At 39.5% G+C, this 17,816-nt stretch overlaps 1 protein-coding gene across 8 annotated transcripts in view; it reads left to right on the top strand.

The window, feature by feature from the left end:
- The window catches only part of ITPR1 (inositol 1,4,5-trisphosphate receptor type 1), a 318,610-nt gene that overhangs the window by 180,107 nt on the left and 120,687 nt on the right, over positions 1-17,816 (top strand). For all 8 annotated transcript variants that reach the window (XM_072720366.1, XM_072720372.1, XM_072720371.1 and 5 more), the window contains 6 exons: positions 451-576; positions 2,948-3,076; positions 7,412-7,532; positions 10,087-10,271; positions 14,233-14,381; positions 15,352-15,463. In XM_072720366.1, the coding sequence (XP_072576467.1) occupies positions 451-576; positions 2,948-3,076; positions 7,412-7,532; positions 10,087-10,271; positions 14,233-14,381; positions 15,352-15,463 (822 nt within the window). The remainder of the gene's footprint in view (positions 1-450; positions 577-2,947; positions 3,077-7,411; positions 7,533-10,086; positions 10,272-14,232; positions 14,382-15,351; positions 15,464-17,816) is intronic.

The following is a 17,816-nucleotide window of genomic DNA, read 5'->3' as shown; positions in this document are numbered from 1 at the left end:
CCGCCCCACAGAAAATCATTTATTATGTTCTTGTACCTCCTTCTAGAATTCTGTATATAGACATTCCTCCACTCCCTCCCTCCTCCTCCTTTTTTAAACACAAAAGGTGATATTCTTTGTACACTATTCTTCTTTTCATATCAGTCCATAAAGAGATTTCACATTCCTTTCTTATAGTTACTTAAAAACTTTATTGTATGGATGTACTGTAATTGCCCTACATGGTTGTTCACCTGACTTATGTGGATATAATGAGATGGTTATAACTGGTGATTTTAATGAAGGAGAAAATGACAAGATTGTGTTTTTATCACACAGCATTTTATCAGACTTTTGGACTCTTATTTACCTGATAGATGAAAATGATTGTTCTGACAGTTTTGATTTGCATTTCTCTTATTCCACGTATATCAAATTGGTTTTTCCAGAAAGGTCTGTTTCTATCTCCAGGTTAAAATTGCATACATTAACTTCCTTAATCACTGCTATGTGGATACGGAGGTGGAAATGAAGGAGATTTACACCAGCAATCACATGTGGAAATTGTTTGAGAATTTCCTCGTAGACATCTGCAGGGTAAGGCTATCTGGAATGGAGGGGTAGAGCAGAAGTGTGTGTTCACGCATGTCTGGACATCCTTAGTGCAGGCATCGAGAAAATATCCACATAATTTCAGCTTGCTAATGTAAGGCACAGGGAGGCAGATGTGGCTCTTATCCTTGCATATGTCTCATTTCTTTCTACCTTTTACTCCTAGCAGAGAATAGATTTTATTCATCCCATGTCAGGGAAGATAGATTATTTCTGCTTTTCCTTTCATCTCTTATGAATTGATTTGTGAATAATAATCTGAGACAAATTAAAACCACATTTATAAGTTTTCTTTTCCGTGATGATATTTCTCCTCGGACACCTTCCTGAGCTTGAGCATTTCTCTCCTCCAGTGTGGTGTTGAGGATTCTGTAAAGCACTTGCCTTTGCATCTGTTTTCCTACCCAGCAGTTGGGTGGGGCTTCATACTCTTGATTTGTTTTTGCTCCAAGCTTAACATTAATTCTAAGCCCACAAGACCTACTACCTAACAAGGCATACCATATATTCAGTATGAGGTTTGTGGTGGTGGATTTGGGGTAGAAGTGCCAGTAACCAAGAAAGAATAATTTTGAGACGAATCTTAATTTTGGAAACATAATGTGAAGTGCATTGTAGAGTCCTAGATTGTCATATTTTCTGCTTCATGGTACAGTTACCAGTATAAGACAAAGAATGTACAAGAACTTGTTTTATTCCTAATCAAGGACTTTATTTCATAATACTCAGGTATTGGTATCACAGACATATATGTATTTTTTAAATCTTGAATTCCCCCTAGTCTTTTAACCCCATAAATCTAGGTTTTAGAGATTGTAATGGAAGGCCTGTTTCATTTTGATTTTATATATTTTTTTAAAGTAGCTTCTACACCTGTCTTGGAGCCCAGTGTGGGACTTAAACTCATGACACTGAGATCAAGACCTGAGCTGAGATCCAAAGTCAGAGTCTTAACTGACTGAGCCACTCAGGCACCCCTGCTTTGTTTTGTTTTGTTTTGTTTTGTTTTGTTTTTTAATCAGGGATGAGCAGAGTTTTCTGGAAAGGACCAGATATTAAATACGTTCAGCTTTGTGGGGCATCTGGTCTCTATCACAACTACTCAACTCTGCCCTGGTAGTTTGAAAGCAGCCATGACAATATGTAAACATGTAGGCATGGCTGTGTTCCAATAAAACTTTATTCATAAAAGCAGCCACCTTAACTTTGCTGACCTCTACATGACATTATTCAGAAAGGTAAAATCAGTAACTAACTTCATTCTCTTTATTTGCCTACAAACTGCTCAGCATTAAGCTTAGAACATGGTAGTTAGTTAATAAAACTTGATTCTTGTTTGCTGTTCATAAATTTTTATTATAAGCAATGTTAGTGTCTCAAACTGTAGGACTATTGAATTTGGTAATATAACTTGATTTTTAAAAATGTATTTTCTAAACCTTTTCTTTTAAATATCTGATCTTATTGTAAGCAGCAAAATTAAGTAGAATCAAGTAAAATCTGATGTCTCTTCTTATCCCAAAACTTAAAGGCAGTGACTCTGACTCACAGCCCACTACTTTCAACAGCATTGCAAATCAGTAACTTTTTAAAAAAAATTTAAATTGTATTTAAATTCAACTAACATATAATGCATTCAGAAGTTGAGGTCACTGATTCATCAGTCTTATGTAACACCCAGGGCTCATTATATCACATGCCCTCTTTAATGTCCATCACCCAGTTACCCTGTCCCCCCACCCCCCTCCCCTCTGGTAAATCAGTAACTTTTTGAAAATTGAAGTATAATTGACACATAATGTTATATTAGTTCCACTGTACAACATAGTGATTTGACCACTCTGTATGTTAGGCTACCATAACATTTTTATTTCGTGAAAGAATGTTGTAGATTTGGAGAATATCACACACAGTGGACCTCACTGATATATTTGATTCTCTTGATTATGTGGATTAAGAAACCATGGCCTACAACAGGTGAATGGCTTAACCAGGAAGACAGTTTACTTTTAGGGGAAAGTAAAGACAACTGTAGGTACTATGCCTTTTGTTGCCTTTTAAGGTTTTAGATACGCCACACGTGGCTAGGAACTTGAAAGCAATGGCCTTTTAGGTCCCATACCAATTTTAATGTTTTGTCCATCAATATGTTATATCTGAGTTGACTGGCTTCTTTTTCTGCTTGATTTATTGTTATTGTTATTTTAATATCTTAGAGGTAGAAATATTGACCTATAAGCCTTTACCTTTCATTTGTTAAGGGTATCCAGCAGGAGTGGTCACAGATTTCTGAATTCTACAACTGACTTGCAGGTTTTGGCCTAATGTCTGTCTGAAGCATCCAATTGCCTTGCAGGCCTGTAACAACACCAGTGACAGGAAACACGCAGACTCAATTTTGGAGAAGTACGTTACTGAAATTGTCATGAGTATTGTTACTACCTTCTTCAGTTCTCCCTTCTCAGACCAGAGCACGACACTGCAGGTAAGAAACACAAGTGCAGGTGCAGAATATTCATGGCCGAGCTTCAGCAGTGACTGTTGGTGCAGATTTGGCACTGAGCAGCTGTACATGAGCCATTCTGCAAGGCATTCATACAAGATGCTTTTCTTTCTGTGGAGGGCCCCTCGGCTAAGGAAGCACCTGAGGATGCTTTTCCATACCAGATAATTCTATCAGTGATTTATTTATTTTTTTTCCCTTAAGATGCCTTTTCTTCTCCCTTCAATCTTATTGATTGCTCCCTTACAACCTCAGAAGGAGAAGCAGCTTTCAGATACATGCTAGCATGTTATTAACACTTTCTAAAAAACACATTTGGAGATCTCCATTCTAACTCCCAAGTGTGTGCCTAGAGTGCATCCAAAGTGGTGCATAGCGTGAGAAGCCGTGACAGCCATGGCACCGGGGCTGCTACATGGCGTGACTCCATTGGCATGTGTACTCCACTGTGTGTGGCGCTCCTGGGGTTGTGCTCTGCAGCAGCCTTGCATGAGGATTCTCACTGTACTTCCAGTTTCAAAGGTACAAATCCATGGAGCCTTGGAGATTATTTCATTCTTTGACTTGGAAAAATCATTCTTATTTTTATAACTTATATCTGGCTCAACTGCCTTGCAAGTCTTACTGCAGGTGCATTCGTACAGCCTGCAGAATAAAAGCTGATCTTAGTCTCCATTGGTCAGAAGAGAAATATTAACCATCCTTGTCATGGAAAGAAGTAGAGGCTGTCCTAGGGTTGATGGGAGGCCCAGGGTTGTTGGACTACAGACAAATAATCCTAACGAAGGTAAATTCTCCAAGGGAAGGGTGATTCATGGTCAGTATAATACTCACTGGTATATTAATTAGATACTGTTACATGTCATTAATATACAAAGAGTTCATGTAAGCCAAAGCAACCTATGAAGTAGAAGATACTATCCTCATTTTGTTGCTGAGTGAGACTCAGAAAGTTTAATTACCATGCTCAGAGTCACAGCCATTAGGTGGAATAACCATGATTTCAACCTACTTCTCTCTGACTCAAAAACTTGAAGTATGGAATTTTTAGTGGGATAATGTCTATATATATTCTTGAGTAATTAGGAAGCAGAAACCAGTTGGAAACCAAGCGCGTGGGACACCTGGGTGGCTCAGCATTTGAATGTCTCTCTTCAGTTCAGGGTGTGATCCTGGAATCCCGGGATCGAGTCCAGGATCGGGCTCCCTGCATGGAGCCTGCTTCCCCCTCTGCCTATCTCTCTCTCTTTGTGTCTCTCATGAATAAATAAATAAAATCTTTAAAAAAAAAAAAAAAAAAGGAGGAGAAGAAGAAACCAAGCTCATGAGTTACTAGAGACCAGAACATGCTCCTCACCAAGTACTATTACACCAAGAGCCAACTAAGAAAGCTGCTTTGGTTACTAAGATTGGACTTGCTTCTTTTTATAATTTAGAGTGGCAATCACCACTGCAATGCCCATTCTTCTATAGATTGTGAAACAGTATTGCAAAACCAAAATGTCAAAGTAAATCAATCAAATTAATTGGAAAACCATTAAACAGGAACTTTTGGTTTTCCATCTTGGTCACTACTCTTTGCTCATATTACCTTTAGTCTGAAACCAATTTTTGGACCACCTAATAAGCCAGAACTGTCAGAGAGATGAGTCTTCAATATCAATGTTGTAAGTTCCTAGTGAGACCCAGGTTGTCTATATCTACTTAGAATACAAAGTCCAAAGTAGTTTTAGCTTTGTTTTCTAAGGGGGAGCTAATGGATTTCTAAAGCATTTATTTTCAAGGAATGCTATTTTTGGTGCTCTCATAGCCTGTCTTTTTTTGTTTATATGCTGAAAATCATATGCCTCATTTCTCCAGCTAGATTTTTATGTCCTTCCTGGCTTCCTTCCTTCCTTGTTTTTTTGTTTGTTTCCTTCTTTTCTTTAAACTCAAACATATGAGGAAGGAAAATGGTGAACTTGGGTTTGTCTGTGTTGCATTTATGTTGCCAGTGGAATGCCTAGGAAGAGCTGGAACTGTGGGATCCAGGAAGGAAGAATACAATTTTGGAGACTTTTGAGCAGGATAAAGCTGGTTTCGAATCCTCACTCTGCCCTTTACCAGCTCTTTGGACTTGCCTTGGTCACTGAACTTCAGAACCTCTTTGCTTACATTTGAAACAGGAACATAATACCAACCTTGCAGGTTTTTGTGAGCACTAGAGATAATGTTTATGAAACATCTGGCATAATGCCTGTCACATAGGAGGTGCTTTATAAATAGGAACTTGTGCTTTTCCCCACTAGACTGTAAGGTACAGTAAGAAAGGCATAGTTATGCCTTATATGCACAGTTGCCTCAGGTGCTGCTCTGTCCCTATTCTTGCTTCGAGCCTGGAACCTAGTAGATGTTAACTCTTTGAGATAATAAATGTATCTGTGAGACACAGGAGAGGGAAATAGTAGAATCCAAATATAAACATTTCCTGATTGAAATAGAAATTGTTTACTAAAAGAGACTGAGCAGAGTGCAAATAATTAAAGACAAGATACAAAAGAGGCCAGAGGAAGGTCTTTATCACAGACACAGGATGGGATTAAGAACAAACAGGGCTTCATTATCCCAGAAAAGGGAGGATTTTATGAAGAAGGTGATGGGTAACCATGTTCTTTAGTCAAAGAGGTCACATGAGCTCATGCCCCCAGATTGCCCATTGGAAGGGGTAATTAGGAGGTAGCTACCCTGGCCAATTAATTCATCTTTTGTTTATCCAGGGGTCAGATGGGAACAGAGCAGAGGCCTAATAAATATTGGTTCACTTGAATAAATTTAGTCAAAGGATACTTTTTTCTTTGAGTTTGGGTTTTGGGTTCTCATCCCAACTCCAGCATATACTAGCCAGTGGGATGGGTGATGATACCACTGTTACTTTCTTGGGTCATGGTGAGAAGGGTACAGTGAGATATGCAAAAAGCACTTAGCACGTGGGAAGTGTTCTCCATAAATGGCTTCTCTTATGGGACCCTTGTGCTCAGGAGCTTAATATCAGGGTTTCTCAGCCATTGTCTCAGGATCTCTATGATCCTGTCCTCTATTAGTAACAGTTTGCTCTCTTGGGTGGCTGTGAGGTGTAGAACAGAAAGTACTTCCAAAAAAAAAAAAAAATGAGATTCTGGTTTGCAGGTGAACTTAGTGGAAGGAGCACAAAGAAGCCAACTCACTGCTCTGCCACCACTTATTAGTTCTTTTGTATACTTTCTTTTACCGTTTCTGGGGCTCCAGTTTTTATTTATAGCATAAGGCAATTTCGTGTGCCACAGGGTTGTTAGTTGAAGTCCTAAATGAACTTTGCTTGAAGAATGTGGCACTTATTATGTGTAAGTTTCTGAACATTGTTCATAGAACAGGTTCTGAATTTTTATTAACCTGCTGTATTTTCATCTAATAGAATTCCTCCCCCTGCCCAGCACTTTCTGTTGTTTTTTTTTCCATCTCAGAAACCTAAGTTTTTCAGTGCTTTTTCTCTTTGCTATATTTGCTGTTTTTTGGAGGGACTACCCAAGTCCTCTTCCCCCAGATTAAAAACCAGTGGAGTGACTCACTCTACACAATAATGCTTGCCTTCCAGGTCTAAAGCTACCCTGACCCAGGTAGCTTCGAATAAAGACCATAATAACTTTGAAATGCATTCAGAAATCACTGTCAAACTGATTAAGTAAACATTGTTCTTTCATTTTAAAAAGAGTATAGGTTTATACTGTCATAGGGATAGATCCTACTATAGAGTTAACTTATTAGTAAATGAATACTTAGAATAACCATCAGAACTATCTTCTGTTTAATATCATTGGAGACATTGCTAGAAATAAGTAAGCATTCTCGGTGAGACCCACTTATCAGTTTGTTTTTTGCTGATTAAAAACACAGGTTCTACTTATAGGAAATAGTGTCTGGAAAGAACTTTGGGTTAATCTGCCTCAATTCAATGTATTGGGTGAAGTTAAAGCTTAGGGACCTGAGGTAATTTGCCTCAAGTCCTATAGCCAGTTGGTAACTGGATAAGAATACCCATTTTCAGACAATGATTCCACTGTTTGTTCTTCTGGTCAGACTTGGATGGTGTCAGGTTTGTAGATGACCTTAAAATGCTTCTGATTTTTTCCTCCTTGGGCTAGGCAACTTCTGGAATCCTGCTCATAACTGGTCACCCCTTCTCACTCTTGCAAAGAGTCTTACCATTAACGCACGGTTCAGTGCAATGTCTGTTTCTGATCAGCGTATCAGTGATCTGTGGGAAAGTCATACTACCTGTCTCTTGGCCTCTCTTCCTTGCAGACTCGCCAGCCTGTCTTTGTGCAACTGCTGCAAGGTGTGTTCCGAGTTTACCACTGCAACTGGTTAATGCCAAGCCAAAAAGCCTCTGTGGAGAGCTGTATTCGGGTGCTCTCTGATGTGGGTAAGATATCAGTGCAGTTTGGATTGAGTGCAATGAAAATGAATTGCCTAATAGTAATAAAGGCTGCTGTTTCTTTAGCACTTATTCTAGCTCTTCTAAAGCCCTGCTCTCAGAAAGTTGCAGAGGCAGAACTAGCACTGAGGTCTTCTTGATTGCTTAACCCTTGCTTTTATCTACCAAGCCAGCATCTCCCAAAGTTAAGAGCCAGTAAGTCCTAAAGAAAGCTAGGCTTTGAAAAATAAGAATCTATGCATGAAAAAAAAAAAAAAAGAAGAAGAATCTATACATGGTTCAATGTTAGGCAACTCTTGGCAAGTCACAGTACACACGAGCTAATTCAAGGCTCTGAAAAGTTTCTCATTCAAGAAACTAGTTTACTCTAGTAAATGTATTTGACCCTATGGAAACTTCCTGCAAAGTACACGTCAGATCCCAAGGAACATCCTTTCTCAGAAATAGTACACTGATCCCTTTTGCCTCTCGATGATAAATGGTGCTCCCTTCCTTCCTCCCCACCCCTCCCTCGTCATTTCTCTGGCAGCTTTGAAAGGAAGTCATGAAAATTACTGCTCCCTTCACCCTGACTTAATCAGACTCTATTCCTTAGTCCTGCTCCTCTTCATAAATGTTAAGCAAAGGAATCATCTTCCCGCCTAAATTTAAGAAAAGTTATCTCCCCATAGTAGCTATTTAGATCCTGCAGACAGGCAGCAGAAGAAGCAGGAGGGTTCTTAGTACTGTTTAGTAGCTGTCCAGCAAATACAGATAGTATTTATTAGGGTTTCCTGCCTGATTTCAGTCACCCCATCCTGATTTCCCTGAGTCTTGTCTGGTAGGTATTGGTGTCTTTTTATTACTTACACAGCACTACGTCACAATAAGAGATGAGGCTTTTGAAAGTGTGTACATTATAGGTTCATAATGTGATATCTCAGAACCAGGGCTCTGAGAAAGTATCACCAAAACTCACTCCTCTGCCCATACAGGATCATACATCATGAAGTTGTTGTGTAAAGTTTGGGCAGGTTGCTGAGTTGACCAGCCCAATGCTCATTAGGAAGATGCAATGTTTTAATTGTCTTGGCACTGAGAAAAGATGGAGGGAGGTGATGTCTGTGAAGTGGCAAAGCATGAAAACAGCACAGCACCGCAGGAATTCAGATCTGTATTCCTTGAGGGATACCTCCTCCTGTCTAAAATCACACCAAAGTTTACTGTTTTCATGGTTTATCTTCAAAAAGATTATCCGAGGCACATAGTTGCTAGCTAACTATATGCTATGCATCCTGGTTTTTATTTTTATGTTATTTGTATCGTTTCCCCAGATTTCTCACCTGCTTTATTAAAGTGTCAGAAATTTGTTGGCTGGCTGATGGTTCCTTTCCTCAAACTGTGTGGTTTTTTGTTTTTTGTTTTTTGTTTTTTGTTTTTTTGGGATTTAAACAATTGCTTCTCAGATTGCTTCTTCCAGGGTGTTGGTGTCATTTTTACAATTAGATTCAGGTAATATAGCACCTTCCTTGCTTCTGGTCTCACAAAGCATTGAAGACAGGAAATCGTTGTCTTGTTTTTTTGGAGGTTGTTGGATTTTCCATATGGAAAAAAGGATTGTTGGTCTTATTTACCTTTTTTAATTAAACTTTTTATTTTGGAATAATTTTAGACTTATAGGAAAGTTGCCAAGATAACACACAGAGTTCTCATATATTCCTCATCCAGTCTCCTCTACTGTCAACATCTTACATCACCAGGATGTTTTGGTCAAAACTACAAAACAGATGTTGGCCCAATGCTATAAACTAAACTCCAGACTGGGCACCACTTTTTTTCGTAAATGTCCCTTACCTGTTCCAAGATTTAGTCTAGGCTCCCATGTTGAATTTAGTTGTGATGGCTCCCCAGTCACCTCTGGTCTGCAACAGTGCCTCAGACTTTACTTGTTTTTTATGGCATTAACAGTCTTCAAGAATGCTGGTCAGCTGTCTTGTAGAATATCCCCCCTTGTGGGCTTGATTGTTACTTTTCTCGTGATTATACTGGAGCTTAAGAGGGGGAAGAAAAGAACCTAAATAGGAAGGATAGCTTATGTTATTATAAATGTTATCATTTGTATTATGCTTGGCTTGAATTGGCATTTTGTAGATTGTTGTGTAGAATATCACTAAGACTTTTTGGAAAAAATAGTTTGTTAGCCAAATGAATCCCCATCTTGATAATTCTTAAAATGTATGAACACATAAGATACCTTAGGATGTCAATCACTGAAGAAACCATTGAAGTTTAACTGACTTGCCTAAACTTTGACCTTAGAAGATGTTAACATATCTCTAAGCTACTGCCTCCCCCCCCCCCCACCCCCGAATTTACATTGAAAATCCCTGACCAAAGGATGGAAAAGTTCATTTGAGCTCCTCAGTGTTCACATTCAGTGCCATGCAAGTGACATGTTTTGGGCATGGAAAAATCTACCTGAGGGGTGATGGGTAGTTAAGTCTGTCTTTGGGGCTTCTCCCATGCAAGTTGGAGGCTCATGAGTCTTCTTTGTTCTGTGTAGCCAAGAGCCGGGCCATTGCTATTCCTGTGGACCTCGACAGCCAAGTCAACAACCTCTTTCTGAAGTCCCACAACATTGTACAGAAAACTGCCATGAACTGGCGGCTGACTGCCCGCAACGCGGCTCGCAGAGACTCTGTTCTGGCGGCTTCTAGAGACTACCGGAATATCATTGAAAGATTGCAGGTAATGCCTGGTCCAGAGAGGAGTGAACCTGAGCCTGACCTAATGTGGTTCCCACACAGCAGTGCATCCATGAGCCAGAGAAAAACCCAAGTTTGGCCATAGAGAGATGTCAGCATGTGAGAGAGGATAGTCAAGTACAGTAATACATGTAGGACCAAGAAATGTAAAGCTACTTGGGAAGAGAAAAGCTCCTAACAAAGTCATGGTTTTTAAAGGTTATTCATAGATTTACAGATTTCTTTATGTAGAATGGGGACTCTGCCCTTATCAGGAAGGAATATTTAAGTATTACAAAAGGATACTTAAAATAAGGGCATGAGAGCTTCATTATTTTTATCACCCTGGAATATTTAGCCTCTTGAATCAGATAAGCATAATAATGCCTAAGAAAAAAGCTTTTTTTTTTTTTTTCAACTGAAAATAAAGTATTACTAATTCTACCTGGATTGTACTTTTTTCTTAACACCTATGAAGATATCTGTCTTTTTGTTAAGGGGAGAGTAGTGAGTATTAGGTGTATGTGAAACACTTAAACATACGTCTTAACATTGACATCTTTCTTTAACAAGCTCTTCAAGGGATTCTCTCACAACCTGGGCCACAGTTGGAGATTCTCACACTAAAGTTGAGCCTGCTGCAGCAGTTAAGGGCATGATCTCAGGCCAGTGCCTAAGGTCAAACCCCAACTCCATTGCTTAGAAATGATGTGTCTTTGGGAAGGTTACTTTATTTCTCTGTGCTTTAGTTTCCTCATTTGTAAGGTAGGATAATAGTAACACCTCTCTCAGGGGGTTGATATGAGGATTACAAGGGTAGTTCTCAGTGCCTTCCTAACAAATCACAACAACCATTATTTCATGCTTTTCTATTGTTCTAGAGATTGGCTGGCCTCAGTAAAGTGTTTCTTTTTTTTTTTTAATTTATTATTTATGATAATCACACAGAGAGAGAGAGAGAGAGAGGCAGAGACACAGGCAGAGGGAGAAGCAGGCTCCATGCACCGGGAGCCCGACGTGGGATTCGATCCCGGGTCTCCAGGATCGCGCCCTGGGCCAAAGGCAGGCGCCAAACCGCTGCGCCACCCAGGGATCCCAGTAAAGTGTTTCTTACCCAAGGTCTTGAATGTAGTAGTTTCAGTAAGATGGCAGCTGCAGTTGGACTCGTCTTAAAATCTTGCATATGTTGGGTAGTTGATGTTGGGACCCTCACTGGAGTTGTCAATGGAAGCATCTACATGTAGTGTCCCCATGTGAGGTTGGTGCTTACTTGCAGCATGGTGCCAGGTCCCAAGATCAGCACTAAGAGGGAGTGAGAGAGAGAGAGACAGACAGTGGAAGCTATAATGCCTTTATGACATGGTTTCAGAAGTCATATAGCATCACTTGTGTCAAATTCTGTTGGTCAAGGCAGTCACAAGTGTCCACCGAGGTTCAAGGGAAGGGTCATATAGACCACCATTTGATGGGAAGAGTGTCAGTGATACAGTGTAAGAAGAACATGCAAGAGAAGATATATTGCAGTGGGCATCTTTGGAACATATGGTTACATATATGTGGCATAGAATAGAGCTGGTGTGTAGTGAACACTTGATCAATGACAGCTGCTATTATGATTATTACTATTACTGTCATTGCTGTTATGACTGTAATAGTTATCATTAGATAAAATAAATGAATCTTCATGAGGTTACATAACCTGCCTAGAGATGCATTCATCGGCCCCACTCATCCTAGGCACTAGGGTAACAGTAGTGAGCAAAGCCACAAATGATCTTTGCCTTCATAGCTTCTCGAGTTTTGGAAGACAGACAGTCAGCTAATCACATGGATACAAGTAAAATGACAAGAGAGACAATGCTGCAGAGAAGTGAGAAGTGCTATGGAAGGCTGATGAGGAACCCAATTGTGCCCAGAGCTGGGATGGTGATCCAAGAAGGCTTTACTGAGGAGTGACATTGGAACCAAGATCAGATCAGAGGAATGTAGGACTTTCTTAAGGAAAGGAATAGAAGGGAAGAAAACAGCAGGTGAAAAGAACATCATATGGGACAGAATATGACACATCCAAAGACCAAAGGAAGGTTAGTGTGGCTGGAGCCCATAGAGCTGCGAAAGTAGGAAGGAGTTCTTAGGTGAGGGAAATATTTTCGTCCTTACTGTGACAGACCAGTCTTAGAGATAATTTGGTTACAAATACAGTGCTTCCTGACTACTATATTTTTAAAGGGGAGGCATATTGTAGATTCATAACTTTGAATGCACAATATTTTTGCCTGTTCAAACTAAATGAATTACCTACAACCAAACACACCAGTTTCTTGTGCTCTTCTTGGATTTATTGTATATTCTTGGGGAATAAAATATGTAACCTAGCTAATGCTTGTTATGAAGATCTGACTAGTGGCTCAAAGGATCCTCCTTATCTAATGATTTATTGTCTGAGTCTCTGTAGTTACAAGATTGCCTAGGACAGCAGAAGTTATCATAATATAAGAACATTCACTTGCAGACTGACTGCTTATATAATTTATCCCCATTGATACATCCCCCTCACTTAACACCAGCATATTTCCCTACCCATTGCTTCACCATTCTTATCTGTTGGTCTCTCCTTGATTGCTGAATGTTAAACATTTGACAATACAATGCAAGTAAATTGCAATGTAAAGTTCAAACCTCGCAAAAGATGCAGGATTTGATGAATCTGATGTTGAAGAACTGCTTCAATCCTTTGCAAATGCCATAGAGAGCTTTATGTACTCTCAAAAGGGAAAGTGAGAGAATTTTGCAAAAATGACCCTCTTTTTGACTGTTTTGTGAACGTCAATATGAATTAAGGGGTATTACAGTATGCTCTTATTGGGAAAATTTCCCTCTGCCAAAGAATTTGATTGATTTATGCATTCTTTATGTATCCTAAATATTATTGAGTGGTTACAAATTTTGTTAAATATAAGAAAATAATATTCACATGTTTTCGTTTCAGTTTTGGGGTAAAAGATAAATCAGTTCTTCTTTGAACATTCCCTGTGAAATTTGGATCTCCTGTTGAGCTGAATGCAATTTAAATGGCCTTTCCCATGCTAATCTCCTTGGTTAACTAGGCCTGCCTATATCATCCAACATGCTGTGTTCAGCCCCTGTCTTAGCCAGCATGCTTCTAGTTAGGTTCTGAGCTACCAAGCCATCCAGCAGACTTTAGCATCTTTTGAAGATAATTTCTCATCTGTTTTCTGCCATTTGCCTTTATATGGTGTTTGTCGTGTTGGTTTTGCTGCTCTTTCAACTTCTCTCTGTTTTCCTCTCCTACAGCTATGTGTTTTGCATTTGAAGACCATCATGCTATCAGGGTACATGTATTTAGCATGTTGATACAGCATGTTCATTCATTTGTGTGCTCATTTTTGTATGACTTTTTATTATGTGAATAATACGTGCTCATTGGAAATAATTTGCTAGTACTCACAAGTACCCATTTATGGAAGAAATTTAGAATCATCTGCAATCCTACTACCCAGAAAAAAACAGTAGTGATGTTTTGATAATATTTGGTATATATCCTTTAGATAGTAATGTTGTTTCTAAAAAATTGGATCATATAATCCGTGGTATTGTTTAACCATTTTTTTCACTCTCACATTGTAGACATTTTTCCATGTTGTTGAATGTACTTTTTGCATCATATTTTGAAGTTTGTGGAATGATCCCTTGAGTGGCATAAGGATCATCTCAATAGAAGGGCTGGTGGGGCTGTTTTTACCTTGTTCTCTGCCTCAGGAACTAGGGCTTTACATACCGCTGGGGCACTGTTTAATAATTTGAGAAATTTACCAGACAGTACTAATAGGGTACTCTAACCTTGCCTAGCTTGTGGTCATTTTTGAGGTCAGAAATGAATGTTCTCACCCCCCTGTAGTGAGCCTCTGCCTGAACTGATCACCAAAGCTGTACTTCTGTTCCAGGACATCGTCTCAGCCCTGGAGGACCGTCTAAGGCCCTTGGTCCAGGCAGAGTTATCTGTGCTCGTGGATGTGCTCCACAGACCTGAGCTGCTTTTCCCAGAGAACACAGATGCCAGAAGAAAGTGCGAAAGTGGTGGCTTCATTTGCAAGTAAGCAGCCTCCCGCTCTGGGGTGGTCGGTTGCAGAGCCCTGCTGACCAGACAAAGCACTTGTTCATGAAGAGGCAGACGCCTGCCTGGTTTTTGACTTTGATGAGTACAAGGTCATGTGTTAGAGTCCTGTTCTGACCTTCTAAATTAAGTTTGTGGGTTTGGATGTACTTAAACTTGTTTTGGTGAGAATTTCTCCTTTTAACTGCATAACCGATCATCTTCTGTGCCACAAGAACTGACAGTGCCTGCTGTGGGCTTCAATACAGATGAAGAGAAGTCATGGCCCTTCTGCCCTCAAAAAGCTCAGACCTACCAAGACCCCACAGTCTTTTCTTTTTTTTTTTTTTTTTTCCCCACAGTCTTTTCTTAACATCTTTGTGGTTTCTTAGTTTATGCCTTGGGACATGATCTAAAAGAAACAACTGGTTCCATGATCAGAAATCTCTGATTGGTTGGTTGTTTAACTTGAGAATGGACTCTGCCTCTGAATTTCACACTTTGCTGGTCCCCTCAAAGGACAAGAAAGACTATGGAGGAAGGAACAGTGTTTATTCTCCTTAATGATCATTCTCATGGGGTTTTTTATACTGGTGGCGTATTTTAGTGATATCAGCACTCCTTAGTGGATAAAAAGCCACACCCCATAAACTCACAGGCTTGAATGGACCTCTGTCCTTCATCTCCTCTCCCTACAATGTCTCTCCCCCCTGTGTAGTAGAGTCCTGCCCGTGAGCCCTTTTGCTGTTACTGACCAGTGGGTGTCGCTGTTTAGACGCCATTGAGCCCCTAACTGGCTGCTATCCCTACAAGTGAATGCACCGAAGCATGTCTAACCTGGGAGTCCTTGATAAATATTTGTTCATTAACTGACTACTTACAATAAGTTGCTTGTGAAGTGTGTGTTTGTTTAATTTAAAGATCATTTCAGGGACCTAATGCATGGTTCTCCCCCCACTCCCTCATTCAGGTTAATAAAGCATACTAAACAGCTGCTAGAGGAGAATGAGGAGAAACTCTGCATTAAGGTCCTACAGACTCTCCGAGAAATGATGACCAAAGATAGAGGCTATGGAGAAAAGGTACTGAACTTTATTGTCTTGTCAAAACAAGGTTTCGCTATTAAATTGAAGTGGGATGGTGGGTTAGAAATCCACTGTATTCAGGCATATTGACCCGAAGGGACTTATTTTTTAAAGCTAATTATCCTGTCATGAAAGGTAGCTAAATCATATGCCTTCTCTTTTAAAAGTCATATATATTTAGTTGTCTTATAGGCCGATTGCTAGGTAATTTAATGTCAGAGAAATAGTAATAAGATTTTTCATCTAAATTCCCAGTGGAAATGCAAATGCCTCTTGTGTATCAAGGTTTGCATTCCTGAGTTTTGGGTTCCAGCTAAGCATACCTGTGGGTTTTCTTGCTTCTTTCTGGTGAGATGTTGCACAATCCTTCCAGTGTACTAAGAAACTCCCTCCAGTTCTAACTGGAATTAGGACAGGCAAACACATCACCATTTCTAGCTCAGACTGGGAAATGGGCAATCCCTGGGACATGCTGCTTCTTGGCATAGGCAGTGAGTGAAGATGGCAGAGACCATTCCTCACACTTTTGATTTTGGTCCAAGTGGGATAAAAACAATCTCATTGCCCCTCCTTTCTACCCACCTCCCTTAAAAAAAATTTGAGGCCTGATACCAAAATTCCACCAGTTTTCATTTGAAGGTAGTATGTTCACCATTAGTTTCCTAGCCACTTGAGTAGCATTTTCTGAGTAGGTAAATCCACTGATGTCATTGATTTGTCAAAATACCCAGTAAGTCACTGATTCATCCTTGTAAGAAACCTCGATAATTAAATCACAGCCGCCTTTGTCATAGTGGGTGGTGGCAACCAGGTTATTCCAAGTATAGCAGTTTGTAGGGATCTTGATTTCTGATGTAGGCAATATTCTATCTAAATATTAGAACAGTTTCACATGTGAAAATATGAAAAATAAAACAGCAAAGTATACAAGCCCTTTGCAGTATAAATTCCTTCACCATCCCCAAATCACAAGGCTTTGAAATATCACTATAAATTTTAAAAATACATAAATTAAAAGGTGAATGAATGTGAACTAATTAGGAAATTAGTGTAGCTTGGTGGCAACTTTCTGGCAGAAACCTGCTAGAAAAGAGTTTATAAATATAAATGATACAAGTGAAGGACCCCTTGTAAAAATGAGAAATGATAAGATGTCATGTTCATACAAACACTTGTAGAGATGCCTATTGTAGGTCTTACACTGAAACAAAAGGAATGGGCAAAGGTTAATAGCAGAGAGTACCAGACAACAATTAGCATTTATTTCAGATCTTTATTTTTCTTAAAGTGAGTTTTAAGAAACATTTTTAAAATATAATTCTAGTTACAGAAATTCACTCTTCATGATAAGATACAATCCACCAAAAGGGCCATAACTAGCTATGAGTATATTTGTAGCTTTGGGGGCTTAAAACTTGATTTTAAAATGTGGAGACCAGTTTTCTCTTCTTTAGAATATCTGTTCATTTCTGTGACTGAGATTTTTATAGTAAACTTGGTCTCTACTCCCACAAATGTTACAAGTTGTGATTATACTTCCATTTCTCTTGTTTTTTTTTTATATCATGGAAATTAGAAAAGCTAGGAGTCGAGTCTGTTGCTTGGCAATTAAGTACTTCAGAGTCTTTGGGACACAGGGAAGGTATGCTTCCCTGCTCACGTTCCGTGCCTGATGGTGCTAACTGGGAGAACATCGTCACAGACCATGGGAGATACTGGGTCTGAGATGTTGTAAAATTATCTGTTATAAAGCTTATGAAAAATGATAGAGCCTGGGACTTTAAGAGGGCAGTAGGTGGAAATCACTATAAAAGAGTAAATTGTCAGAGTTTAGAAGAGGTTCTTAGTCCCTGGCTCACATTCTTTTTTTCAGCTGGTGAAGAAATTAGCCACACCCAAGCAGAGAGTCTTAAAGGAAAGATGGCATGTCTTTCCAGTCTGGTTGGGGCTCTCCTATCCCTTCTTGAATATGAAAATACCATAGGCAGATGTGGAAAATGCCATGCAACCAAGGAAGACTTTCCAGAAACCCATGTTAGTCAACATCTTTAGTACCTATAGCACATACTTAGAATGCTTCTGGCTCCATACTTTGTGGGAAAATGCTACTTAGCTATTCACATTGAATTTAAAAGAGTTGGTGGGGGGTGGGGGGGTGTTGCATTAAACCATTTCCATTTCTTCCGCTCCGGTAGTGGGTATTAAATTCGTCCTGTTTTAGTAAAGCTTTTTGAAAATGGTTTTGATGCTTTGCTGGCTGTCCCTGTTTGACTAAAGATCCATGACGTATGGGGCAGGCCAGCTCTTTCAAGAGTGGAAGGAACCCAGAGCCAAAGAACTAACCTTTCTC

Source organism: Vulpes vulpes, chromosome 9 (assembly GCF_048418805.1).
Source record: "Vulpes vulpes isolate BD-2025 chromosome 9, VulVul3, whole genome shotgun sequence".
NCBI lineage: Eukaryota > Metazoa > Chordata > Mammalia > Carnivora > Canidae > Vulpes > Vulpes vulpes.
The sequence above is the reverse complement of the archived record's forward strand: the minus strand, read 5'-3'. Positions and strand labels throughout refer to the sequence as shown.